This window comes from Talpa occidentalis, unplaced genomic scaffold (assembly GCF_014898055.3).
Source record: "Talpa occidentalis isolate TD23 unplaced genomic scaffold, MPIMG_talOcc4v2.1 talOcc4.17, whole genome shotgun sequence".
In the NCBI taxonomy this organism is placed as follows: domain Eukaryota; kingdom Metazoa; phylum Chordata; class Mammalia; order Eulipotyphla; family Talpidae; genus Talpa; species Talpa occidentalis.
The window spans coordinates 6,731,228-6,758,630 of record NW_023601754.1 but is presented as its reverse complement, the minus strand read 5'-3'; the positions used below and the strand labels follow the sequence as shown (position 1 = coordinate 6,758,630).

At 48.4% G+C, this 27,403-nt stretch overlaps 2 protein-coding genes across 2 annotated transcripts in view; both read left to right on the top strand.

The window, feature by feature from the left end:
• RANBP10 (RAN binding protein 10) overlaps positions 1-4,206 on the top strand; it is a 63,272-nt gene extending 59,066 nt beyond the window's left edge. Inside the window, exons 13-14 of the mRNA XM_037515924.2 lie at positions 273-384; positions 803-4,206. Of these exons, the coding sequence (XP_037371821.1) occupies positions 273-384; positions 803-933 (243 nt within the window). The 3' untranslated portion in view covers positions 934-4,206. The remainder of the gene's footprint in view (positions 1-272; positions 385-802) is intronic.
• Positions 4,207-7,760: 3,554 nt separating this feature from the next.
• The window catches only part of GFOD2 (glucose-fructose oxidoreductase domain containing 2), a 35,611-nt gene continuing 15,968 nt past the window's right edge, over positions 7,761-27,403 (top strand). The window contains exon 1 of the mRNA XM_037515916.2: positions 7,761-7,861. The gene's annotated coding sequence lies outside the window, so the exon portion shown is untranslated. The remainder of the gene's footprint in view (positions 7,862-27,403) is intronic.

The following is a 27,403-nucleotide window of genomic DNA, read 5'->3' as shown; positions in this document are numbered from 1 at the left end:
GATGGTGGCGGGCCGGGTGACCCTGGGAGGGCCCTGAGGGCAGCGGCAAGAGGACAAAGCAGACTCTAGTCAAATCTGCGATGGAAAGTGGGACATCCAGGGTCTACCCCACCCCTCTTAAGCTCTGGGAGGCCATGACACTGTTCGGCCTGCAGTCAGGGTGTATTGTCCCCTACTGGTACCATGCAAGGCCCTTTGCTCCTCTGAAGCCATGGAGGTACATGTGTGTTACGTTCCACAAACCCCTCACAAGTGCCCTCCCTGTCCCTTAGGATGCCTTTAGCCTGCTGGCATACTCAGACCCCTGGAGCTGCCCTGTTGGCCAGCAGCTTGACCCCATCCAGAGGGAGCCTGTGTGCGCTGCCCTCAATAGCGCCATTTTAGGTAAGTGGATGTCACAGAAACAGAAGCTGACTCACGAGTGCCTGGGGTGGCCCATTGGCTCTCTCTCTAGGAAGAGCTGATGTTTGTTCAAATCAGGGTGGTGAATTATGCCCAGGAGCACTCTAGTGGCCATTAGTGTCTTGGGATTCCATTACTGAACCTAAACCCTCTGTCCGGGTGAGATGATAGGCCATAAGCTATGGCTGCAGGCTCAGGCCATGACCACTCTAAAGAAAGCCCAGGTCCTCTTATTTCCGGCAGGCCATGGCCTGGTGGCTGGAACACACTCAACAGACACATGAACACTATACTCTTCCATGAGATTCTGTTTAGTCCTCCACTTTCCGCTCCCGAGGAAACTTTGACTTAGGCCAAACTATGGACTGGACAGTGACCAGGCCTTATCTTTATTCCACAGAGTCTCAGAACCTGCCAAAGCAGCCCCCTCTGATGCTCGCCCTGGGCCAGGCATCTGAATGTCTACGGCTCATGGCCCAAGCGGGCCTGGGATCTTGCTCCTTTGCCAGAGTTGACGACTACTTGCACTAGCTGACCGTGCTGGCCGGCCCCACCTGGCTCCCTCGGCCTCAAGGCTGGAGCAGCCCTGCCCTCCGTAGGCATCTGGTGCAGGGACCTGGAAGCCATGGGCAGAGTCCACTCCTCCTACCTGGCCTCTCCTGCCTTTCTCCTTCCCTCCCCCTTCTCTCTCCCCCCCGCCCCTTCTTTCATTCCCTCCTTCCTCTCTGCTTACCCTCAGGCCCTCTCTCTCCCCTTCACGTGCAGCGGCCTATGACACAGTATTGGCTGGTTAGTCTCATGTAGCGCCTTCTACTTTGAAAGGGAGGTTTTATTTTGTGGAGGGGTTGGGGTTTTTTAATCTTTTTTTTTTTTTTCCTCCTGACTGAGCCACCAGTATTTATCTCTGGAGAGTTTGTGCTGAGCTGGTTTCTGCTAATTTAGTGATGAAGCCTATCAAGTTGGTGATAGCTTATTATTTTCTTAAGTAAAAAAAAAACAAAAAGTGAGATTATATATATAAATATATATATTAAAAAAAGACAGTATTTATCGTAGTGTTAGTGATTCAGCACCTCTTGGGTGAGGCTGTCCAAACACCATATGTTTTTGAGTACAACTCACAAAAAAAGAATCATCTCTGTCACCTTAGCCAATGATTTGTTTATTTCAGGCTTCCCCTTCACTGAGCCACAGGCCCAGCTACAGTCTGGGGAAGCCGAGTAGGCTTTGCAGGGCCACTGAGTGGGCAGGTTAGGCTAAGTTGGTCTGTAGCATTTCGAGAGGTATGGGTCCCTGGGCCCTGAGAACTGGGCTGAGCAGAGAACTGCAGGGCTGAGGGTCCAGAGAAGTTACAAGTTGCCCCAGGGCTATACCGCAGAGGAAGGGAGTAGAGGGTCCTTGGCCAGCACGCTGTCTACCATTCTACCTTGCCTCTCACTGCCTGCCTTGCCCTTCCCCTCTTCCCTTTTCAACATCCTGCCTTCCTTTATTAAGATGGCCAAATAATTCATTGACTCTAAATTCATTGCCTGGAAACTGCCTGCCTTCGACCCTAGAGCTGCAGGAGGAGGTCTGCATTCGCAGGACAGAGCCCTTGAACAGGGGCTGTCTTCTTCCTGCCCGGATCTTCACTGTCGGCACAGCCTGATGGAATCGACTCTTGCTGTTGAGAAGCCAGGACCTTGTGGAGGCAGATTCTTGGGCCGCTGGATGCTGGAGTGGATGGAACCCTTGACCCCCTAGGCCAGGCAGCCCTGCAGCTGGGCCCTAGCTGTCTTAGGAAAAAATTAGGAGTATTTGCTGACCAGAGGAAGGGACCTCCGTGGGCTTTACAAACATCCCACCGGTCTTTTCAAATGGATCTTCATGGCTGGTGGGGAAAAACAGTCCAGGTACTGCCATCAGGGAATTGAGAGGAGGAGCTGAGATGGCTGCTGGGATGTGGGCGGGCCGTCGGAGACTGATTGCCCCTGAGGAGAGGAGCATCAGGAGGGCCTGGGATGTGACACACAAGCAGCCCCTGCAAAGGGGCAAGGCCAGAAGTTGGACTTCCGGTCCCTGCCTGCATCTGAGCTCGGCGAGCTCCTGCCTTCTTGTCAGTGGATGCGGGAATGGTTGGTATGGCCTGAGCTATTCAGTACCCGCCAGACCTCTCCAGACCTGCAGCCGGACAAGAGAAATGATTGAGTCAGACAAACTGCTGGTGACAGGGTCAAGGCCCTGGCCCTGTACCGTCCCAGAGTTCTCCTTGGGACATGCTTCTATAGGCTGCTGCATTTTCTTGATCCCCACTAGGACCCCAGCTGGCAGCCCACAGACCCTGGCCCCTTGGGGAGGTGTTATCCCATCTGTGAAGGAGAGTCACTCCGGGCGAAGCTGGGGATGTCTTGCCTCCACACTCAGAGCTGGAAACATCAGACTGTTAAATGGTCACAGCTGAGTAGGATTGGGAGTTAAAACCTGAGGCTTTTGCAGCTGGAATGGGGTTGAGGGAATGTCTTCTCCACCAATCCTCTCCTCTTACAGATAAAGAAACAGGCCCAGTAGATGAAGTGACTTGGCCAAAGTCACACAGCAGGTTAGCAGCCAGGACTAACCTCCTCCCTCAGACTTGGGCCACACTGTTTAGTTTAAACATTGAAAAGTGGGTGAGGGGGTTAGACTGGTGAGATCCCCCAGCAGTGTCTGAGCAGCTTGTACCTTCAGGGGTGTGTTAAGGGTGGGGAGGGGTGCCTGGGCTTGGTTTGTGGAGCGGCTGAGAGAGGGCCCAGGAGAGCTCGGGACAGCTGTGTGCTGCTTGGGGTTGGGTGTCCGCCTGACTTGCACTCAGTACCCATGGCCACCTCCCCATTTTCTGTGCCTTATCTCACTGTTTCAGCTGAGTCCAAGTTGTTTACTCTGTTCCTCTCCAGAGGGGCTCTCTGTCCCAGTTGGACAGCTTACCTTTGGGACATAAGCCTTTGCCCCAAAAGCCGTGGAGAGGACCAAAACCAAGCTGCTTGAGCCCACTGTCTTGCTGATAGTCCAGGCCCGCCTGCCAGCCAGAGGAGCCCCTTATGCACACCCAGTCCTCCCAGCCTGCTTCCGGGAGCCTCGAGTAGAGAAGGCACTTGGGAAGAAAACCCAGAGGAAGGACTGGACCTGACTCACGGGACCAGGAGGAAGACTTGGCTCTGTGGGGTCGTTCAGTCCTGGGGAGCAGTCTTCCCTATTCACCTTTTCCCCTTGTGGCACCCAATGTTCACTGCTTGCAGAGCAGAAACTGGCAGACCACACGAAGATCAGAGCCCCTGCTCCTCATCCATGTGGGTCTACGGCTGGGTCAGAACACACCAAGAGCCGGAGATGCGGGGACTGCCAGGCCACCCAGCACCTTCCCACCCTTAAGTAAGCACAAAGAAGATGAGGCAGACAACTGTCAGAGCAGGAAGTTCCTTTGGTTGCTCACAACTCAGGTATGCACGCTGTGTGGCAGCCGGGCAGCAGAGCCCCACTCGACCGCCAGGCCCAAGCACCTGGACTCGGGGACTCTGGCTGCTTCAGGCGCCACCTCTTTGCATAGGGTGTTCCTCCATTCGTAACTACAGCTGAAACACACGTCCTCCACATTGTGCACACTGGTTCTGCCTTTGTCCTCGCAAGTTGATACTTGGCATTCGCATGAAACTTGTGGGTGTGGGAGGGTCCAGAGAGAATTCTAACACAAAACAACCTATTAAATTGTACTTGAGAGATGAAAAAAAAAACTGTTGTATTTTGACAGAATTATTTTTATTAAAATACACCTCCATGAGCAGAGTCATGAGTGTCTGGTCTCTATTTTGGGTCTTGACTTAGGGTTGGCAGCACCATGTGGCGTACTGTCCTGCAGGGCTTGACCCCTTCTCAGCCCACCTGTCAAATGCCCAGGCCTCTGGTGCCTCCTCCAGGACCCTCAAAACTGCAGGAGTTTGTAGGACCTCAAAGGGGAAAAGTACTTAGCTTCAGTTTTCTCCCCCAAAGCAAATTTCATCATAGGCAAATTCAACTTCAGAAAGGTGGACCACAGGACCTTCCCCCTCAAAATAAGATTTTTATCCACTTCAAATACAGACACTGGACTACCGGAAATAACCCTTCTGAGGTGTAGTGAAATCTGGAGAAAAAGCGCTTGTTCTTAATCCTAGTTCTGCTGTTTACTAACTGAGCGTCCTTGGAAAATTAACCTTTCTCAACCCGTTTCCCCGTCCTTAAAATATTGTTACTCCTTCCGCCCCGTGGAGGTACAGAATTGCAGCATGCAGAAGGCCGTGCCTGGCACACAGGGACACAGCACATGGAAGTGCCCTTCCTCTATGAGAATGTTCCTTGCTGTGGCTGCTGTACCTCATACCTCAGCCTCATTCTTTCTGCCCTGCTCGTAGGCACCAAGATTTTATTTAGAGGAGGGAGAGAGTAGATTATGCTGACGTCCACCTGGAGGTGGGACCAGAAATACGGAGGCAGAGAAACCAGTTAGAGAAGACCAGTGCAGTAGGCCAGACACAAGAGGGCTGGTTTGAGAAATACTTAGGAGATAAAACGTTAGCACTCAGGATGATGTAAGGGAGAAGGAGAAGCCTAGGCAGGGCCTTCCTGGTGGCCTAGGGGTTAAGTCTCCGCTATCACTGCTGCCGTCTGAGTTCGATTCCCAGCCAGGGAGCTGACCCACATGGTGCAGCAGACCTCTCTTGTCTTGTTGGCTGCTCCCCTCTGCAGTGTATTTGAGTGGATCTTCCTGTTCTGCTCCCCACTCTGTCTTGGTGAAACCTCTCACCCCCTGCACCTCTGGCCTGCACCCTCGTTCTTCTATGCAAAAATAAAACATTAAAAAATAAAAGTGCTGACTTAAAAAAGCCTAAGCAAATGCAGGTTTTTGGCCTGGGTGACAGGTGGATAATTGTGCCACTAAAGCTGAACGTCACTGGAGTGGGGAAATTTGCGAGAGCGTAAGTAACTACATCTGAGAGGGAGATGGTTCCTGGAGCTGGAAAAGGGTTCTGTGATCCAGTAAGTAAGATACTGTCCTGGGTGCTCACAGTGACTATGACCAGCTCATCAAAAGCTCTAAAAGTCTCATGTTAAGGGCCTCCCCGGTGGCGCAGCGGTTGAGCGCTGGGCTGCGAAGCTGCCCGCAGCCTCTGCAGTGCTGGTCCAGATCCCTGGCCACCTGGCGAGGGTCCCACATGGCGCGCAGACCTCTACTGCCCCCGCAGCTCCCCTCAGCAGTGTACTTCGGTCCTTCTGCCTGCTCTGTTCTCCACTCTGGCTCTGGTGAATTCTCTCACCCCCCCCACCCCGTGCTTCTGACTGTACCCAGTGCGTGTATGAATAAATAAATCAATCTTAAAAAAAAAAAAGTCCTGGTCCCATAAGCCAGAGTAGATGCAGCTAGACTAAGTGGCTCTCACCTCAGCGATTTGGGGGGACATGTGGAAACCATCCGGAGATATCTTTAATTTTTTTAAATTTTTAAAAATATTTATTTATTTATGCATACAAGAGATGGGGTACAGGCCAGAGATGTGGGGGGTGAGAGGATTCACCAGAGACAGAGTGGAACAGAACAGGCGGACTGACTGAAATACACTGCTGAGGGGACCAGTGGGCGAGACAGAAGAGGTCTGCTGCGCCATGTGGGTTGCTCCCTGGCCAGCTGGGGATCAAACTCATCAAACTCGTGCTGCAGGGGCTGCAGACTGCTTCATAGTGCAGTGCTTAACCCCTTGTGCCACGAGGGAGGCCCACTTGAATTTTTTTAAAGATTTATTTATTTATACAAGAATTGGGGTACAGGGCCTCCCCGGTGGCGCAGCGGTTGAGCGCTGGGTTGCGAAGCTGCGCGCGGCCTCTGCGGCGCCGGTTCGATCCCCGGCTGCTCCCCGGCCACCGGAGGAGGGTCCCACATGGCGCGCAGACCTCTCCTGCCGCCCGCTGCTCCCCTCAGCAGTGTACTTCGGTCCTTCTGCCTGCTCTGCTCCCCGCTCTGGCTCTGGTGAATTCTCTCGCCCTCCCGCGCTTCTGACTGTACCCAGTGCATGTATAAACAAAACAAACAAAGAAACCAGCAAACAAATAAATAAAGCATGCCTCTATAAAAAAAAAAAAAAAAGAATTGGGGTACAGGCCAGAGGCGCGGGAGCGTGAGAGGATTCACCGGAGACAGAGTGGCAAACAGAACAGGCAGACTGACTGAAATACACTGCTGAGGGGAGCAGCAGGTAAGACGAGAGGACTGTCGTGCCATGTGGGTTTCTCCCTGGCCAGCCGGGAATCGAACCCGCACTGCGGAGGCTGCAGGCAGGTTCACAGCGCGGCGCTCAACCCACTGCGCCACCGTGGAGATACCTTTAGTAGTCACACCTGGGGTTAGGATGCTACTGGAATCTAGTGGGTAGCAGTCAGGATGCTGCTTAAACATCCTGGAAAGCATAGCCTGAAGTTAATATCTTATCACTCATAAAATTGACAGGAAGTTCTGACGTCTCTTGCCAAAGCAGGAGAGCCCTGCTGGTCAGCAGGTCTTAGGGGAATCCAGCTCAGCTCAACTGACAAGTCCTGTCATCACAGGCTGCCGGCCAGAGAAGGCTGGGGCACCGGATGCCAGCTGAGTAGGGGTCTGGACTCAGCAGGAGAATCAGACAAGCAGGGGCGGAGGATCCTTAGGCAGAAACAACCCCGGTCACGCCTTTCAACACAGCCTGTCTGACAGCAGGTCGCACAGGTTTCACCGCTCGGGTGGGCAGCCAGGTGAGCTCAAGGGTCGCTTGCAAAATGGCATTTACTTGTGGGGGACACTGGTTCCAGTAAAGAGATGGGAGAGGTCCGGGGGAGGGGGCCGAGAGCACTGAGACCCCAAGAGCAGTGCTACCTAAGGGAAAAGTCAAAAACCATCCAGAGGGGCAGCAGCTCCGCAGGCGGCTGGGAGATGGGAGCGCCGAGCCGGGAAGCCCGGCGAGCTCCAGCGAACGGGCGTTTTGCCAAGACAGGTCGTTGCCCAACACCTGACCTTCCTTCCTTCCAGGACAACCAAGGTCCGCCACGGACCCCAGAACCTCTTCGCTCTGGATGCGGGGCGCAGGCCCGGGAGAGGCCGCGGCCGACCGACAGCGGCCCCGCGGCCGGAAACGCGCGCCCGGCGTCCGTGGCCCGGCCACTTAGCCCCGCCCCTACCAAAGCGCGCATGCGCGGCTCCGGCCCCGCCCCTCACGGCCCCGCCCCCGGCAGGGAGCATGCGCAGGTCTCCCGCCGGGCCCGCCCCTCCCTTTCCAGAGCCGCCGGTTCCTTAGAAACCGGGCGGCGCGTTCCCGGTGGCGGCGCGCTGGACTCCGGGCCCCGGACGCCCCCGCCAGCCTCCTCCTCTGCCGGCGGGTGACCGCTGAGACCCGTCCGGGCCCAGGGCCGCCCGTGAGGCGCGGGGCTAGCGATGCCAGCGGGCCAGGTGAGAGGCGGCGGCGCCGGTGAGGATGCAGGAGGGCGGGCGGCGGGCGGGCGCGGGCAGGGCCTCCGCCGCCCCGGCGCCCGGGGTCGGGGGCGGGGACGCGGGAGCCCGCGCGGCCGGGGGCCGGTCCAGCTGCCGGCAGCCGCGCGGAGGTCGAGGGTCGCCGCCGCAGTTCTGCCTCCCGTCGCAGCTATAGGACCTGCAAGTTTGGTCGTAGAATTGGAGAATTTTGGCTGCTGGACGCACCTGGGCCATGGCCCGTCCGTTTATTGGGTGCTGGGACCTAGGCTCCTGCCCGGTGCAGAGCAGACTTCCTACCTGTGTGAGGACGGGCGCTTTGTGGATGAGGATGTGAGGTGCGGAAACCTCAAACAAAGGGCTCCCGAGGTGGCTGGTCCATCCTCTTTCAGAGTGAGACAGGACTTTGGGTGGGTGAAGCTTTATTTAAGGAAAGGATGTTCAGGTGGCAGGTAGGAGAAGAGATACCCCACAAGGTGCGATGGCTGTGCTAGACCCCGAGTGCCCACTGACCACATCTCCAAGGCCCTGGCCTACCTTTGAAGCTCAGGAAGGAAGTGGATGGGCTTGAGACAAAAGGTGAAGTAGGTATTCCCATTCCATGGTGAGGAAGGAAGAGGGGGCAGGGAGATAGCGGAGCTTGTGAAGGTTGTGTGAAGAGTTTACCTTCCAAACTACAGCAGATTCTAAAGAATAGGACAACAGTACAAAAGTTTAAAGCTGCATTGGAAAGACACCAAGGAAGGTTGTAAACCATCTTATTTATGTTCATTGTTCCCATCGTGTCATGTTGAGGGCAAGATACGTGAGGAAGAAAGTGTGTGCCTTTTGATTATCCAGAATCCCAGGCCAGGCACCATCCCGAGAACCTTCTTCATAAGCCACAGGGCACAGAAGCCCTGGAAGGAAGAGCTCTTAGCCTGTCACCCCCTTCAGCTGAAGAAAACAACTGTTTATTTGTTTATTTTTTTATTTTTTAAAGATTTATTTATTTATTTCTACAAGCACTGGGTACAGTCAGAAGAGCGGGAGGGTGAGAGAATTCACCAGAGCCAGAGCAGGGAACAGAACAGGCAGACTGAGGAAATACACTGCTGAGGGGAGCAGCGGGCGGCAGGAGAGGTCTGTCGCGCCATGTGGGACCCTCGCCAGCGGCCAGGGATCGAACCAGCGCTGCAAAGGCTGCAGGCACCTTTGCAGCCCAGCGCTTAACCACTGTGCCACCAGAGGAGGCCCAGAAAACAACTGTTTAAATTAGAAAAGACACCTAACAATGTGTTACTGTGATAGGGGGAGATAAGGGAAAGATGGTTGTCATAGGAGTTGGGGAAGCTATATTCATTCTTGATAAGGAAACTTGTTTTCTTCTGAAAAGCTATCCCAGGAAAGTTTTAAGGCCATCAACATTAAAGAAAATATGAGAAAAATGACTGTTTTAGGGCTAGAAATGTAGAGAATCTGTGCCAGGGGGTGAAAATTTTCAGCAGACAGTTCTATAGGGGGAATCCCCAATTTACAGATAAAGATTCTATTGTATAATGTTATAATGCAGTTACTTCAGTAATTTTTTTTATCATTAAAAAGGATTCTATAGTGAAAGACTTATCACTTGGTTGTTTTGCTCCTATAGAATGATCGGTCTGTATCTGATGGAATATTTTTATTTGCTAGGAAAATTTAGATACATGATTTCTGTAGTAATAAAGAACCCACTATTTGAAGGATTAGTAATGGGGCCAAAAAGTCCCCCTGCCCTCCCAAAATAAAAACACTTAAAGATTGGGGAAAAGAAGTGTGTGATTTTTTTTTTTTTTAAAGATTTACTTATTTATTTATACAAGTACCGGCTATAGTCAGAAGCGTGGGAAGGTGAGAGGATTCACCAGAGCCAAAGTGGGGAACAGAACAGGCAGACTGACGAAGTACACTGCTGAGGGGAGCAGCGGGCGCAGCAGGAGAGGTCTGCAACGCCATGTGGGACCCTCGCCAGCGGCCCGGGATCAAACCAGTGCTGCAGAGGCTGCGGACAGCTTCACAGCACAGCGCTCAACCGCCTGAGCCACCAGGGGAGGCCCAAGAAGTGTGTGATTTTTTTTTTTAATTTATTTTTATTTTATAGAGGCATGTTTTATTTATTTATTTATTTATTTATTTATTTATTTATTTTGTTTATACATGCACTGGGCACAGTCAGAAGTGCGGGAGGGTGAGAGAATTGCTTAGGGGAGCAGCGGGCGGCAGGAGAGGTCTGCACGCCATGTGGGACCCTCCTCCGGTGGCTGGGGAGCAGCCGGGGATCGAACTGGGGCCGCAGAGGCCGCGGGCAGCTTCGCAACCCAGCGCTCAACCGCTGCGCCACCGGGGAGGCCCAAGTGTGTGATTTTTAAGTGATGGTCCCTGAGTCTGTCATCAAAGTCACTTTGTTAGCCTAGGGCAGTGCTTGATAAAAACTCTTTTTCAATATGTATTAGACTTTGTAGCATTCCCTTCACCCCAGGGTAGTGGTAAAAGATACATTGAAGGCATGGTAATGTTAATGGGTCAAATTAGTTTAAAGCTTAGAGAAAGTTTAGAGAAAGTTTTTCTCATAAATCAAGGCCAGACCATAACAATGGGTATTGTGGTTTCCCTTCATTGATTATTCTTGCATCTTTGGAAATATTTTCTATAAATACCTCAAGAAATATAATGGGGCATTATCGTAAGACTCTGTAATCTATGGGGGAAATCAGAACTAGACCAAATCAGAAATAGACCAAATCCTGGCAGAAAAAGCCTGTGCAAATTATTGTATTCTATGTAGAAATCCTCATTGCTTTAGCTTTGGCCCAAATAGAAAACAGAAGAATAGTCCAAAATCAAGATAAGATGGAAGAGAGCAGGGCTGAATGGGTGTGGGGTGTGGGAAGGTGCTTTGAATGTAAGTGTGAATACTTGCCGAGTGCACAGTTGGAGAGCTCCTACTTAAATGTGCTGAGTATGCCTCGTGGATTTTTTTTTTTATTCATTTATACAAGAACTGGGGTACAGGCCAGATGCACGGGAGGGTGAGAGGATTCACCAGAGACAGAGCGGGGAACAGGCAGACTGATGAAATACACTGCTGAGGGGAGCAGCGGGCAAGACAGGAGAGGTCTGCTACGCCATGTGGCACCCTCGCTGGCAGGCCAGAATCGAACCAGCGCTGCAAAGGCTGCAGACAGCCCCACAACACCGTGCTCAACCACCTGCGCCACCAGGGGAGGCCCTGCCTCATGGATTTGTCTGCATTTTTCAAACTCCTACTGCCAGAAAGTCACTTGGTTTCAGAGGAGATAGACTCCTGGACTTTCAGTATTTCTTCATTGCTATGGCAGTGAAACCTTTGACAAATAATTGCTTAACAGTCACTTCATTTTTGCTGCAGCTGAGGGCGGTTATCAAATCTGGCCTGTGATAAAGCAATCAACGGTATTTAACAAGTCAACGTACCAGATAAACCAGTAGTGCCAAGGAGATCTCCTTTCACTGTACTGATTTTCTATTAATAAAGTAAGAGGAGACATGTACTGGGGATGCAGTTCCATCTGATGTAAGAAGTTGTAATGCAGACGTCAGTTCAGAAAACACAGGAGTCAGAGAGATCACTAACTTAGAAGAGCTTTTAGGTGCCTGACAAATCACTCAAGCATACTTAGCGTGTAGGAGGTTCACTTCTGGGATAAATACACTGTTATTTGGCAGAATAATAGCATCTAGGGAAAAATGGGGGATTTTGCTATTTTAAAGGATTCCTATACAGTATAGTAGTGGGACCTTATTTTTCTTGGAAAAGTAGCAGCTCTGTATTAGTAAACTACAGAAGGGTCTAATAGTCCCAATTACTTGGAAAAATGTAGATGTCAGGTGTTTTATAACACGAGGAATGAAAAATGAAATAAGCTTAGGCTCATAAAATTCAGAAGTGTAAGAGATACTAAGAAAAACCTAAAAGCACTGAGACTTTCCTCCCCTATAACACTTAGGAATTAGTCATTAGGTCGGGAGTGAGCTCACTACAGTTCCGTCACTTCAAGCCAAGACAAAGGAAATGAGAAATGGAGCAAATATTTCTAACCTCATGGTGACAAGAATGAACACTTAGGAAACAGGGATTACACATAAGAAGGAAGAGGTGACGTTCCTACAGAGCTTATACACACTCATTCTCTTAAGGACTTGTTCTTTAGTTCCTGCTCTCAGGAGGGAAGTTAGTTGCAAATAGTACTTTTGTTCTAGGTACTATCAGTTCTAAAAGTAGCCAGTGACAAAATGCCACATTCTTCGGGACCTAAAATAGCCTTGGATTTGCTGGGGGGAGAGAGCTCTCTCTGCCTGCCACTTCTCAGAGTCATTCCCAAGAGCTTCTGTAAGGGTTTCTCACCATCCTCTCCCATGAACTCAGGGTTAGGAAGACAAGAGGCCTGTAATGAATGGGATCTGAGTCCACGTCCAGTCTTCCTTCTAGCCTGGGATAACTCTGCCACCCTCAAACTATCATCTCTGTTTTTCATGAGAATAAATAGCGACAAAATAGAACCAGAAACACTTTTACTTGGCCTTGAGATTTACCATTTCACTTTACAACCTCTAGATCTTTATTATTTACTTTCACAGTTATATTTTACTTGGAATGATAACTAATCAAACCATGTAACTCCTTGACCATAGTTTCTTTCTTTTTTTAAAAAGATTTATTTATTTATGCATACAAGAACTGGGGTACAGGCCAGAGGTGTAGGGGGTGAGAGGATTCACCAGAGACAGAGTGGGGAGCAGAACAGGAGGATGCACATAAATACACTGCTGAGGGCAGCAGAAGGTGAGACAGGAGAGGTCTGCTGCGCCATATGGGTATCTCCCTCTCCAGGGATCGAACTCGTGCTGCAGTGGCTGTGCATAGCTTCATAGGTTGCATCTTAACCCCTTGTGCCACCAGGGAGGCCCTCAACCATAATTTCTTAACCTGTATCATTTATAGCAGAAGAAAACATGAAAATGACATAAATGTTTAACTAGAGAAATGAAAAGTCGGTTCATATAGCCAGTGAAATATGTAAGACTTAAAACTGATGACATGAAAAATGCTTGGATCAAAATAGTAAGTGAAAAAATCAGATACAAAATTGTGAATATAACTTGATCACAAGTGCATGGAATAAATGTAAAAGGTAGCAAGAAAAAAAGGATGTAAGAGCACACAGTAACTATCTATAATGAGTATATATTTTGAAAAGCAAGTCCTCTTAAAAAATTCTTGCTGGTGGTATAAAGAATGATACTGAACTTGTTTTCTCTCTGCTGCATGTCCTCACTCTGTGTCTATATTTAAAGGGGGCTGAGCCAGGGAGAAGCTTGGCAGGGCCAGCCAGTGCTGGTGTTTCCCCTCTCGAGTGTCATTGAACCAAAGAGAAATGCACTTGCCTCGATAATGAGCTTACATGTGCATAACTAAGAGGTGACTGTACAGATCTTACGTGACTTTCTAAGACTGCTGTTTTTCTTTCTTTTTTGGGGGGGAGGAGTCCTTGTTGATAGATGGTATTGACCCTTAGGGTCTCTTTGTGTTCGTTGATGGATGGTTTTGTGGCACAGTGTCCCAAAGCATATTATAGGATCTTCCCTGTGGTTAATGGTTTCTGCAGCCGGGTGGTGGTTCCTGCTAGGAAATAGTTATCAACTCTGAGAGGCCTCTTTGGGGTGGCTCTTGGATCACGTGAGATGGTGTGTTTGTCCTGCCAAGCATCCTCTGATTATCAGGAAAACAGGGATGATGGAGAGGTCGGCCTTACTTCCTGTTAATTTTCAGTCTTTTGCATTTCTGTCCTGTGACAGGAGCTAAGGGGACATAGCTTATATTTTAGAGCATTGGCGGAAATGACTGAATGACAGAATCTTATCTGATGTTATTTTTCAAATTAAATCATTGTTCTTAAATGATTGTTTTGGATCCCCCAGCCCTTGCTTTTGGTCATGGTGGTTATTCTCTTTAAATTATTGTCTTTGTTTCTCCTTCCTTCCAAGCTTAATATCCCCGATATGCTAAGTTTTTGGTTGAAATAACATTTAAATGTCTTTAAGTAATTTTCAAATTATTCTAGAAATGTTACCAAAATACCCTAAAGGGTGAATTTTCAGGGACCTGTTCTCTCCCTAATGCCATATAAATCCCAGGCTTCATCCTAAGAGGAGCTTAGAGTCCAGTAGTGAGAGGAAACATGGTACATCATTTAAATAATAAAAAATAATTAAATCGTTAAATAGTAGTTGGAACATACTAAAATAAATGGCATTTTCAGGTCAGCATAGCCCACGTGTGCCCTGTGTTTTATAACCGTCCGCCTTCATCACACATTAACAAAAAGAAAGTGAAAAAGAAGTGGTGTGGCAGCAACTGTCCTGAGATTAGATCATTTTAAATCTCACATTTAACACCTAGGAGATTGTTAAATCACACTTGAGTGTGGTCTTGGCCTCATTGTAAGGCAGTTTTCTGTGTACACTTAAGAGGTACTTGTGAAGGACATGGGGCATTTTCCTGGTGACCGGAAGCTGGGTAACCCAGGGCGAGGGAACTCCCTCAAGGTTGCTGTGCTCCTGAGTGCCCTGTCATATCCTGCACCTGAAATCCACAAGGCAGGCAGATAGGTGTCTCTTGCTGCCATAAAAATAGCAGTTTTCCAGGAGCAGAGTGATTGCATCCATATAGAAGGCGGCAAACACAAAGAAAACTTGAGCAGATTCAGTCTGCTCGTTGAAAAGTCTGTATAATTCAGAACTCCTCCCCTTCTTGGGACCACAGGCAATCTTTCTAGGGCCAGCTACTTCATATGCATTGCAGCCAAGAATGCTTTACCCCACTGAAGGCCACGGCAGGGTCTATCATGTACCTGCCAGGGGAAAGATCTTTGACCACTCATTGTGTTCCTGTGCCAGATTCATCTTGGTTCAGCTCTGGGTGTAGCAAGAAATGAAAACTAATCTCTAGGAACCTGGTCTGCCTGGCTCCCTGCTGTGTTCCCAGAGGCTGGCATTACACCTTTGGGTGCTTACAGATAATGCAGAATGAATGAGGAAAGGACTGTCTGGTGACTTGATAATATTTAAAGAGGGTGAAGAGGGGATCACAGGAGGAGGTTCACGTTTGACAGGAAAGATGAGTTTGGTTTGGGAGAAACTGGTAGGTCAGCGGGGTGGGGATTTCACTTAGAAGCATCGAGTTAGAGCCAAGGCAGGCAGTCAGGGCTGGAAATCCAAAAGTTAAGATTATTTGTGGGAGATCATAGTGCAGTTGAAAGATCAGATAAAATTGTTCTGGGAAAGAATCGGGTGGAGGATGGCATTTTCAGATTGCTGTCACTCTGGTACTCACTGTTAAAGCAGCCTTAAAAAACAGTCTTGGGCACACTTTGGGGGGGGGCGGGGAAAGGAGGGTTTGGGGTCAAAATCAGGGGGTTGCAATTGTATGGGGAATATAAAAATAAAAAAAAAAATTTTAAAAAACAACAAACAGTCTTGGGCCTCCCTGGTGGCGCAGGCGATTGAGCACAGTGCTGTGAGGCTGCCCACAGCCTCTGCAGCATGGGTTTAATCCCGGCTGGCCAGCGAGATACCCAAATGGTGAGGCAGACCTCTCCTGTCTCAACCACTGCTTCCCTCAGCAGTGTATGTCAGTCAGTCTGCCTGTTCTGTTCCCTGCTCTGTCTCTGGTAGATCCTCTCACCCCCTGTATCTCTGGTCTGTACCCCAACTCTTGTATGCATAAATAAATAAATCTTTATAAAAAAAAATCTTGTCACCAGATTTCCAAAAAAATAAAAACTATAGCTGGTCAATAATTACTTTTTCCTACTGTAATCATGAGGTGAAGCCAAGGGATCCAGATACCTCTGTGGGTGTTAAATATACTCCTTTATCACTTGATTTAGCAGAACCTTTTGTACATTGGGTAGTTACACTTCATTGGACAGGTCATTAGCCTGTCGCTAGTGTCCCTCCTAGGCCACTGTGTGGAGGCAAGTGAGGGGCGGGGAACTGGTGTCTTTGCCAGGACTGAACATGCGTTCTCATTCCCTGGTGGCTGTGGCTATGGGGTTAGCTGCCGTGTCGGCTTGTGGGGCTAGGGGAGTAGCGTTTCTTTCCTTTGTCCTTTTTATGGTTTGCTGTCAATGAGAGGGAAGCGTCTGTGACCATGTCATTGAGTCAGTGGAGGCAATGTTGAAATAAGCAAACAAATCATAGGAAAATGAAACCTTGCCCCTGGATCTTTGACTCCCAGGGTCTGGAGCGTTTATCATAACTCTTCATTTGTAAAACTCAATACCTGTTTCCTTGGTTTAGCTTTTATTTTCCAGTGGGATCATAAATACAGGTAAAGAAACACTTTCCCGGGCTTCCCCAGTGGCGCAGAGGTTGAGCGCTGGGTTGCGAAGCTGCCCGCAGCCTCTGCAGCGCTGGTTCAATCCCCAGGTGAGGGTCCCACATGGCCCTCAGACCTCTCCTGCCGCCCACTGCTCCCCTCCGCAGTGTACTTCGTCAGTCTGCCTGTTCTGCTCCCCGCTCTGGCTCTGGTGAATTCTCTCACCCTCCCGCACTTCTGACGTACCCAGTGCTCGTATAAATAAATAATTAAATAAATCTTTAGAAAAAAAAAAAGAAAGAAAGAAACACTTTCCCATCCATCTACAAATGCCCCTGCTGACAGCATTCATGTTAGGGTGTCAGCCTCTGAAGTGCCAGCTGGTTAGCGGTCGCTGTAGGTATTCCCTCTGCTGGGAGCTTGCCGTTCTGAACTCAAGGTGCGTACTTGTGCTCAGCTCCTGAGTGGCCTCTGATGAGGAGGTATAGTTGTCTTTCCTCTCTGGGTCCAGTTCTTCCCAGCAGTTAACAGCCTGTCTACCACTTTGACTTAATTTCAGATGTCAGGGGGCCACAAGGAAGACTGGCAACAATTAGGCACACCTTCCTAATTTTTTATTTATTTAGTTTTTCTTAGTTTTTCTTTTTTTTTAAAAAAGATTTATTTATTTATTTATTTATGCACGCACTGGGTACAGTCAGAAGCGCAGGAGGGTGAGAGAATTCACCAGAGCCAGAGCAGGGAACAGAACAGCCAGACTGACGAAATACACTGCTGAGGGGAGCAGCGGGTACGGCAGGAGAGGTCTGTCGCGCCATGTGGGACCCTTGCCCGGCGGCCGGGGATCAAACTGGCGCTGCAGAGGCTGGGGGCAGCTTCGCAGCCCAGCACTCAACTGCTGTGCCACCAGGGGAGGCCCTTAATTGCTATTTTTTTTAAAGATTTATTTATTTATACATACAAGAACAGGGGTACAGGCCAGAGTTGGGGGGTGAGAGGATTCACCAGAGACAGAGTGGGGAGCAGAATAGGCAGATCGACTGAAATACATTGCTGAGGGGAGCAGCAGGCGAGTCAGGAGAGGTCTGCTGCGCCATGTGGGTTGTTCCCTGGCCGGGGATTGAACTCGTGCTGCAGTGGCTGCAGACAGCTTCATAGGTTGTGTCTTAACCCCTTGTGTCACTAGAGAGACCCTATGAGAAAACTTTGAAACGATGGGCTCGACCCATCATTCTGAATTTCTGTGATGCTGTCTCATGGATTTGGGAATTTGAGCGGAATCCCGTCACTTGGCTCAGCATGACTCTGAAGAAGTGGAGACCTGATGGGTCTCTTGAGAAGGCGTTAGCCTAAGGAAGTACGAGAAGATTATTCTAGGCAGAGCAAGCTGCTTGGACAGATCTCAGAGCAGAACTGGAGGAGTTGCGATATGGCAGCTGCTAGTGCTGGCACGTCGAGGGCAAGGGCTGGGGAAAGTGGTGAGCTGGAGAGATGGGGCTGGGCCCAGCCCACACTGGGGAGAGACTCTGTGAGCCCCATGGAGGCATTTCACCTTTATCCTAGAGGCATTTAAAAAAGCTGGGGAAGGAGACGGTCAGTACCCGGACAACCCCTGGGTGTCTGTGCCAGGAACCAGAGCATCAGATGCACTCCAGGGACGTTAGGGTCTCCTAGTGATGGATGGACTTTGGGGCCAGGGCAGCCAGAGTGTTTCCTTAGGGACTGGTCAGGTTTGAGTTGCTACCACCTGTTTGCATCTGCTGCCTGCACCGTCCCTGCACAGCTGTTTATTGACATTTGACTGAAAACAGCCCCTCCATGCTGAACTGTTGTGGTCCTGCAAGGCTTGATATACAACCTCCTTCTCTGGTAGGAGGAACCTTGAGGGCAAGGGGACTGAGCTAACGGATAGGCATGAGTCCTGTCGTGTGGAGGAGGAGTGGTGGGTGGAGAGACAGCTCTGGGTCAGGGCAACCTCTTGGCAGGTCAAGTTGTCGCATGAGACAGAGAGTAGCTCGAGTTCCTAATCCCAAGTGCAGGCAGCTGTCCTGTTGTCATAGATGATGCGTGTTTTCTTTCCTGAACCATTTAACCAGATTGTGCCCTCAAACTACTTAGATGAGGGATAGAAGTATGCCTTGGTTTTATTGATTAACTCGCTATGCAGGGACAAGGTCTGGAATTATTTGTATTTTCAGCAAATGTTTATCAAGCACCCACTATATATCAGGCCTTGTTGTAGGTACTGGGGCTATAGCAGTGGAGCAAAACAGACAAAAAATTTCCTTTCCTCAGGGAATTTTCCACATCCTAGCAGAGGTGGTGGGGGAAATAAACAATAAGGAAATAAAGCTGTTTCTGATAAGGTGGCATTTACATTGAGACCTGAAGGAAGTGAGGGAGTATGCCCAGTGGATATCTGTCCAGGAGAGTAAGCTGCAAGTGCAAAGGCCCTGAGGCAGAGCGTACCTGGCATGTTTGAGGTACATAGAGTAGTGAACCACTGGCTAGAGCAGAGTGAATGAGGAGAAGAGAAATAGGTTTTTTGTTGTTGTTGTTGTTTTTTTAAAGATTTATTTATTTATTTATACAAGCACTGGGTACAGTCAGAAGCACGGGAGGGTGAGAGAATTCACCAGAGCCAGAGTGGGGAACAGAACACGCCGACCGACGAAATACACTGCTGAGGGGAGCAGCGGGCGTGGCAGGAGAGGTCTGCCGTGCCATGTGGGACCCTCACTGGCGGCCGGGAATAGAACCGGTGATGCAGAGGCTGCGGGCAGCCCAGTGCTCAACTGCTGCGCCACAAGGGGAGGCCTGAGAAATAGGTTTTAAAAGATCAGAAAGATAAAAAGAGAGGGGATTGTGGACAGATATTGCGAGGCTTTGAAGGTCAATGTAAAAAACCTTGGTTTTTATTCCAAGAGAGATAGGATACCTGTGGAGGTTGTGAGGTGAGGAATGGCTTGATCTGACTTAATTTTCACTAGTCATTCTCAATGCTATGTTGAGAAAAGATTAGGAGTACAGCATGGGAGGGCACTGAATCTGGAAAACCAGTTAAACGAGTGAAATAATGTAGAACAGAGATGAAGGTGACTTGAACTAAGGTGAGGGCAATGAAGTAGGGAGGCACTTGGATTCAGGTGCTTGGGAGTTAGAAAGTCAGGAAGACTCGTTAATGCATCAATATAAGAGAAAAAGAAAAATCAAGGATTACTCCAGGGTTTTGATTTGAGAAATTTGTTATGCCAGTTCCTGAGATGTAGCCACTGTGGGAAGAGTTAGTTTGGTGGGGGGAAATAAGCAGGAGTTCTGGATATTTTATTATTATTATTATTTTTAAAGATTATTTATTTAGGGCCTCCCCTGGTGGCGCAGCTGTTGAGCGCTGGGCTGCGAGGCTGCCTGCAGCCTCTGCAGCGCCGGTTCATTCCCCAGCCACTGGCGAGGGCCCCACCAAAAAAAAAAAAAAATAAATAAATAAATAAAAATTATTTATTTATACAAGCACTGGGTACATCAGAAGCGCAGGAGGGTGAGAGAATTCACCAGAGCCAGAGCAGGAGCAGAACAGGCAGAAGGACCAAAGTACACTGCTGAGGGGAGCAGCGGGCGGCAGGAGAGGTCTGCGCGCCATGTGGGACCCTTGCTGGTGGCCGGGGATCGAGCCGGCGCTGCAAGTGCTGCGGGCAGCTTCGCAACCCAGCGCTCAAATGCTGCGCCACCGGGGTGGCCCTATTTTATTATTTTGAAAAAGACTTTTATTTATGCATGCATGCAAGAACTGGGCCATAGCAGTGATAGCGCTGAGACTTAACCCCTAGACCACCAGGGAGGCCCAATATGTCAGTGTTTTTGTCAGAATTCAATCCTGAGTGTGGGTAGTACCTTTTGCCTCACATGGAACTCCGGGTACACTACAGATAAGTCATTTACCTCTTAAGTAAGGTTAATCATGTCCTGCCAGAAGCCCTTTGTAGGGTAGGTAAAAGGTATCATGTTTTTCTGCCCTCCTGCCATTAGGATAGATGATGGAACCCTGCGGGCCTGAATGCATGCCTGATGGCGGGCACCTGGAGTAGGGTGTGGGCATGTGTAGATGGGATTCACCTGGGCTGAGACTGGGCTTTTAGGGGCGGCGTCGTGGGGACACCAGCAGAAGCTGAGAAAGAAGCAGAGAAGCAGAAGCAGAAGCCGAGCGAGAAGCAGAGCCATGAGAAAAGCAGAGAGAAGGCTGGAGAGCCCAGAGTGAAGGCTTGGTGGCTGGGAGGCCTGTCAGCCTCCCGGCTCCCCAGCACCGCTGCCTGCTGTGTACCCGGTAAATTGCAATAAAAACCTGAAAAGCCACTGAGGGCTCCAGGACTCTCCTCTTCTCTACCCAGTCTGCTGGATGAGAAAACCTGCACTGTGGCCTTCCTGCCCCTACACCCTTACAGCCCTCTGATGGTTCCTTTATAGTGCTTATCCCGAGTTGTAGTGACTCAGTTATGTGATGATTTGTTTATCTCCTGCTAAACTGTAGATAACATGCAGACAGAAACCTTTTATCTCAGCATTGTATCCTGTGTTTTGCCTAGACGTGCTCCACAGCAGGTACTTAGAAAGTGTTGATTAATGAATCAGTTTGCATACGTTACAGATGTTATATGCATAAGCACCAACCCAGGCTATGATTAGCTCAGTTAATGTCACAATCTATTTTAAAATCAGATTGAAGGCCCACTTCACTTAATAACTAGGGTCCTGGCCTCACCACAGGCCACAGTACTTTATTATTAACTGTAAAGGTATCCATAGAAAAATCTACTTCCCAAATAAGTCTCTTGACTTAAGTCCTTTGGAATGTATGTGGGGGTCCAAAGCCTGCAGAGGCACCTTGGAGGAGGGCGAGGTACCCTCCGGATGCACAGTTTTGAAAGGCCAATACTGCCGAGGAGCATCCAGGTGTGCGGCTAGTTGTGAAGCATGGTGGGTGGCTGCGAGACAGAGTGAGGGCTTCGTACCCTTGTGTGCCAGCATACTGCCCAGCCCATACAGCTCCAACCACAGTAGCCATCATTAACTGACTAAAGCCATAAGGAGGAACTCCTTTTTTTAAAAAAAGATTTATTTATTTATACAAGAACCGGGGTACAGGCCAGATGCACGGGAGGTGAGAGAATTCACCAGAGACAGAGCGGGGAACAGAACAGGCAGACTGACTGAAATACACTGCTGAGGGGAGCAGCGGGCGAGATAAGAGAGGTCTGCTACGCCTTGTGTGCATCTCCGCGGCCAGCCAGGATCGAACCCACGCTGCAGAGGCTGCGCACAGCTTCACAGTGTGGTGCTCAACCGCCTGCACTACCAGGGAGGCCCGGAACTCCTTTTTTGAGTGCGAGTTGATCTTGAATTGTGAGGACTTGCCTCACACCTGCTGCTCAGCCCATCCCGCATGAATTTGCCTGCGAAAGCACCATCTTTACATACCCTCAGCAGGCCTTTGTTTTGTTTTTATTTTTATTTTACATATTTTTTACATCCTTCTTCATTTTTATGCAATGTATGCTTTATCATCTCGGGTGTAGTCCCCATGAAATTCCCACCACCAGTTCACCCGTGTACCATCACCATAGTCCCTTATGCTCTTCCCACCCTTGTTTTGATCCAACTCCTCCCCACCTCCCCCTGCAGAATGTCTCTGGTTTATAGTTGCCTGTTGATTTTTATTTTTATTTTTTTAAAGATTTATTTATTTATTTATTTATACAAGCACGGGGTACAGTCAGAAGCGTGGGAGGGTGAGAAAATTCACCAGAGCCAGAGCGGGGAGCAGAGCAGGCAGAAGGACCGAAGTACACTGCTGAGGGGTGCAGCTGGCGGCAGGAGAGGTCTGCGCGCCATGTGGAACCCTCCTTCAGTGGCCGGGGAGCAGCTGGGGATCGAACTGGCGCTGCAGAGGCTGCAGGCAGCTTCACAACCCAGTGCTCAACCACTGAGCCACCGGGGAGGCCCTTGATTTTGATTTTTACTTTATTATAATAACTTTTCTTTTTCCGATCCCTTATTTGGATCTCCTACATTCCTCCTATAAGTGAAATCATCTGGTGTTTCTTTTTCTTTCTGGCTTATTTCACTGAGCATGATCGCTTCCAGCTCCATCCATGCTGTGAATGGCATGAGTTTATCTTTTTTGATTGCTGCGTAATATTCCATTGTGTATACATACCCTATTTTCTTGATTCAGTCATCTATTTTGGGGCATTTGGGTTGTTTCCATAGCTTAGCTATTATAAATGATGCTGCAATAAACGTAAGGGAGCAGGTGTCCTTTTGAATTAATGTTTGTGTCCTTTGGGTAGATACCTGGGAGTGGAATGGCTGGATCATATGGAAGATCCATTTTTAGCAGTTTGAGGAACCTCCACACAGCTTTCCATAGTGGTTGGACCAATTTGCATTCCCACCAGCAGCATAGGAGAGTTCCTTTTTCTGCCCATCCTTGGCAACATTGGTTATTGCTAGTTTTTTTTAATATGTGCCATTCTCACTGGTGTAAGATGGTTTCTCATTGTGTTTTTTAATATATTTTTTTTGAAGATTTATTTTATTTATACAATAGCTGGGGTACAGGCCACAGGCACTGGAGGGTGAGAGGATTCACCAGAGGCAGAGTGGGGAACATAATAGGCAGACTGACTGAAACACACTGCTGAGGGAAGCAGTGGGCAAATCAGGAGAGGTCTGCTGCGCCATGTGGGTTGCTCCCTGGCTGGGGATTGAACTCATGCTGCAGAGGCTGCGGACTGCTTCATCATGCTGTGCTTAACCCCTTGCGCCACCAGGGAGGCCCTGTCATTGTGGTTTTGATTTGTATTTCCCTGATGACAAGTGATGTTGAGCATTTTTTCATATGCCTGTTGGCCATTTTCAGCAGGCCTTTGGACCTTAGCTGAAGTACTGCTCAGAAAACCTACTCCCTTAGCTCCAGCCATTGTCTCAAACTAATGATGTCCCCAAAAGTAAGCTTACTTTTTATGTTTTGTTCTAAAGAAAAGACACTTTTAATTCATACACATCTACTGAGTTTGGTTATAAGCCTGAATTTGTGAGGTTTGAATAGATACAATTTATGGTCATCAAAAATTGAAGTATAATTTACATACAATTAAATGCACAGATCATAAGTGTTCAATCTGATGAGTTGTGACAATTGTATCACCACATAACTACAGTGCAACACAAGCTATAGAGCATCTCATCATTCTAGAAAGCTTTTGTATGCCCCTTTCCAGTCAGTTCTCCCCCATACCCTCACCTCAGCACCGCCGCCACTGTCACTGTATGTAATGTTTGCCTGGCCCTGTACTTTAAATAAATGGAATTCTACCATGTTGGATTTATTATGTGTGTGCTTGGCATCTTTTAGTCAGTATAATGTTTTTAAGATTCATGTTGTTACATGTATTAATAGTTCATTCATTTTTACTGCATTACTGTATTTCATTGTGCCATGATATATCCATCTTCCTTTGTTTCCAGTTTGAGGCTAGGATAAGACTACAACAAACATTGTGTTTACATTTTCTTGTGGACATATGTTGTCATTTTCCTGGGTAAATATCTACTAGTGGAGTTATTCTGTCATGCATTTATAAGAACCGTTTTCCAAAGTGATCATACCCCCCACTGTTGTACACACTTCACCAATAGTGTATAGAGTTTCACTTGCTCCACATCCTCGCCAAACATTGGGGTTGTCAGTCTTTTTGTGTTCTGCCCTTCTCAGTGAGGTTTTAATTTGCATGCCTTGATAACTAACTATATAAAGCCCCCTTTCAGGTGCTTATTGGCCACTTCTGTATTTTTGGTGTGAAGCAACTGTCTTTTGACATTTAAAAAGATTGGGGTTGTTCATCTTTTTATTGTGGATTTGTAGGAGTTCGTCTGCATACAAGTTCTTTGTCACATATATTTGGCTCCCCCGTTTAATTTTTTTTTTTTATGGTATCTTGATGAGCAGAAATTCTTTTAAATTTTGTAATCCAGTTTATCAGTGGATTAGTGTATTTTTTGTGTCCTACTCAAGAAATCCTTAACCTGTCCTTTCAGACTATTCTGAAAATAGTCTCTGATATATATATTTTTTAATATATATATTTTTTATTTATTTATGCATACAAGAACTGGGGTCTAGGCCAGAGGTACGGGGGCAAGAGGGTTCACCAGAGACAGAGTGGGGAGCAGAACAGGCGGATCTACTGAAATACACTGCTGTGGGGAGCAGCGGGTGAGACAGGAGAGGTCTGCTGTGCCATGTGGGTAGCTCCCTGGCAGGGGATCATGTCTCAGTAGCTGCTGATAGCTTGATAGTGCTGAGACTAACCCCTGCACCACAAGGGAGGCCCCTTCTCTGATATATATTTTTAGAAGCTTTGTAGTTGTGGCTTTTACATTTTAATTTTTTTTTTTTTTATAGAGGCATGTTTTTCTTTATTTGTTTGTTTGCTTGTTTGTTTGTTTTGTTTATACATGCACTGGGTACAGTCAGAAGTGCGGGAGGGTGAGAGAATTCACCAGAGCCAGAGCGGAGAGCAGAGCAGGCAGAAGGACCGAAGTACACTGCTGAGGGGAGCAGCGGGCGGCAGGAGAGGTCTGCGCGCCATGTGGGACCCTCCTCCGGTGTCCGGGGAGCAGCCGGGGATCGAACCGGCGCTGCAGAGGCCGCGGGCAGCTTCGCAACCCAGCGCTCTACCGCTGCGCCACCGGGGAGGCCCTACATTTTAATTTTTGATCCACCTTGGGTCAATTTTTGTGTATGCAATTGGAGTATAGGGGTCAAGTTTCTCTGTTTGCCTTGTGGTTATCCAGTTGTCCCAACACCATTTCTTTAAAAGTTTCCTTCCCCCCCACATTGACTTGATTTAATGCTTTGGCTGAAAATCAGTTGACTGTATTTGTGTCTCTTTTGCAGGGTAAGGAGAATATTACAAGGTAGTACATTTGTCTATAGAAATCTCTAGTGGCTCTTTTTAAAGCCTGGCACTCAAAAAATAGCATAATATGTAATTTTAAAAAATATAATTGCTGGGCAAATTACTACACATTTTAAAATAGCTTGGATGGAATCACTCAGGCTCCATTCATCTATAAGCCTCTGAAGAGCTAAGTGCTCCTAATAGGTCCTGGGAGACACAACCCCAGATAAGAGAGGACACATGAAAAAATTTCAGTCAATCAAAAGAATGCTTAAAGCCCACTGAGATGTAGTTAGGAAGAATAAAGGATAATATGACAGAGAAAGCACAGCTACTCCCTTCCTTGTTCTATTTCTCCTCTCATCGAAGACCCAGCAGGAAATGGCAGGTGCAGGGGGTGGGATCCCCAGTGAGTTTTGTCCCCTAGTCCAATTGAATTACTTCCCAAGGGCCTGAGAAAACTGGCCACTGACCCCCTATCTGCTCCCATAGACTCTACATAAACTTCGAGGTGCTGTGGGGAGAGGCGGCTGCCAGAAGATGGACAATATGTAACATTTGTCTCAGTTTTCAAAAGGTGGGAAAGGAAACACCAGCTCTAGGTGTTTGATCCTGATTTTTTTTTTCTTTTTTCTTTTATAGAGGCATGTTTTATTTATTTGTTGTTTGTTCGTTTGTTTCGTTTATACATGCACTGGGTACAGTCAGAAGCTCGGGAGGGTGAGAGAATTCACCAGAGCCAGAGCGGGGAGCAGAGCAGGCAGAAGGACCGAAGTACACTGCTGAGGGGAGCTGCGGGCGGCAGGAGAGGTCTGCGCACCATGTGGGACCCTCCTCTGGTGGCCGGGGAGCAGCCGGGAATTGAACCGGTGCTGCAGAGGCTGCGGGCAGCTTCGCATCCCAGCGCTCAACCGCTGCGCCACCGGGGAGGCCCTGATCCTGATTTTTGATAATTCCTCAGAAAAACACTAGAATGTCTTATCAAACAAAACAGCTCTGAGCACTTAGAGAATTGCTACACCCTGAGAGATATAGAGGTTTACAAAGGACTAAATCATCTAACAGAGGGCTTATTAAGGGCTACAGCTATGCCAGGGGCCTGGAATGCAAGCCTCTGGTTGCTGCCTTTGAGGAGATCATGGTCAATTTTGACTTTGTGCGTCATAACAACATGATTTTTTTTAGTATGGTTACTGAATTGGTTGTTCCGGGAGAGTATTAAATATAAAAGTCATTTATTTGAATTTCAGCTAGACACTTACCTATCTTCTCACCCTGAGAGCTAGTATAGTTATGTGAAATTGTTTGCTTTTTAAAGATTTATTTATTCATGCATATAAGAACTGGGGTACAGGCCAGAGGTGCGGGGGATGAGAGGATCCACCAGAGACAGAGTGGGGAAACAGAACAGGCAGATTGACTGAAATACACTGCTGAGGGGAGCAACAGGCGAGACAGGAGAGCTCTGCTGCACCCTATGTGGGTCAGCTCCCTGGCCAGGGATCAAACTCAGTAACCCTTACGCCATCAGGGAGACCCCCTATATACTTCTGGGGTTTTTTTTTTTTTTTTTTAAAGAGTTATTTATTTATTTGTTTGTTTCTTTATTTATTTATACAAGCACTGGGTACAGTCAGAAGCGCGGGACGGTGAGAGAATTCACCAGAGCCAGAACGGGGAGCAGAGCAGGCAGAAGGACCAAAGTACACTGCTGAGGGGAGCAGCGGGCGGCAGGAGAGGTCTGCACGCCATGCGGGACTCTCCTCCGGTGGCCCGGGAGCAGCCGGGGATCGAACTGGCGCCGCAGAGGCTGCGGGCAGCTTCACAACCCAGCGCTCAATGGCTGCCCCACCAGGGAGGCCCCCTATACTTCTGTTTTAAAGAGACTCAGAGAAGCTAAGTAACCTGCCCAAGATTTCACAGCTGGTTGTGGCTGGTCTATCACAGAGCAAGACATGGGAAAGTTACTTCATCTCTCTAAGCTCCTTTTCCTCATCTGTAAAACAGGATTGCATGGGCTTAGGGAGATGTACTATATATTTCAGTAAACACTGCCTGGCCTGTTGTACTCACTGCCTAGGAGCTCAGAAGATTATTTTCACAGCTTTTGAAGAGATGTCAAGGTCAGTCGTGTGTGTGTGTGTGTGTGTGTGTGTGTGTGTGTGTGTGTTTTAATGACCTATGTAA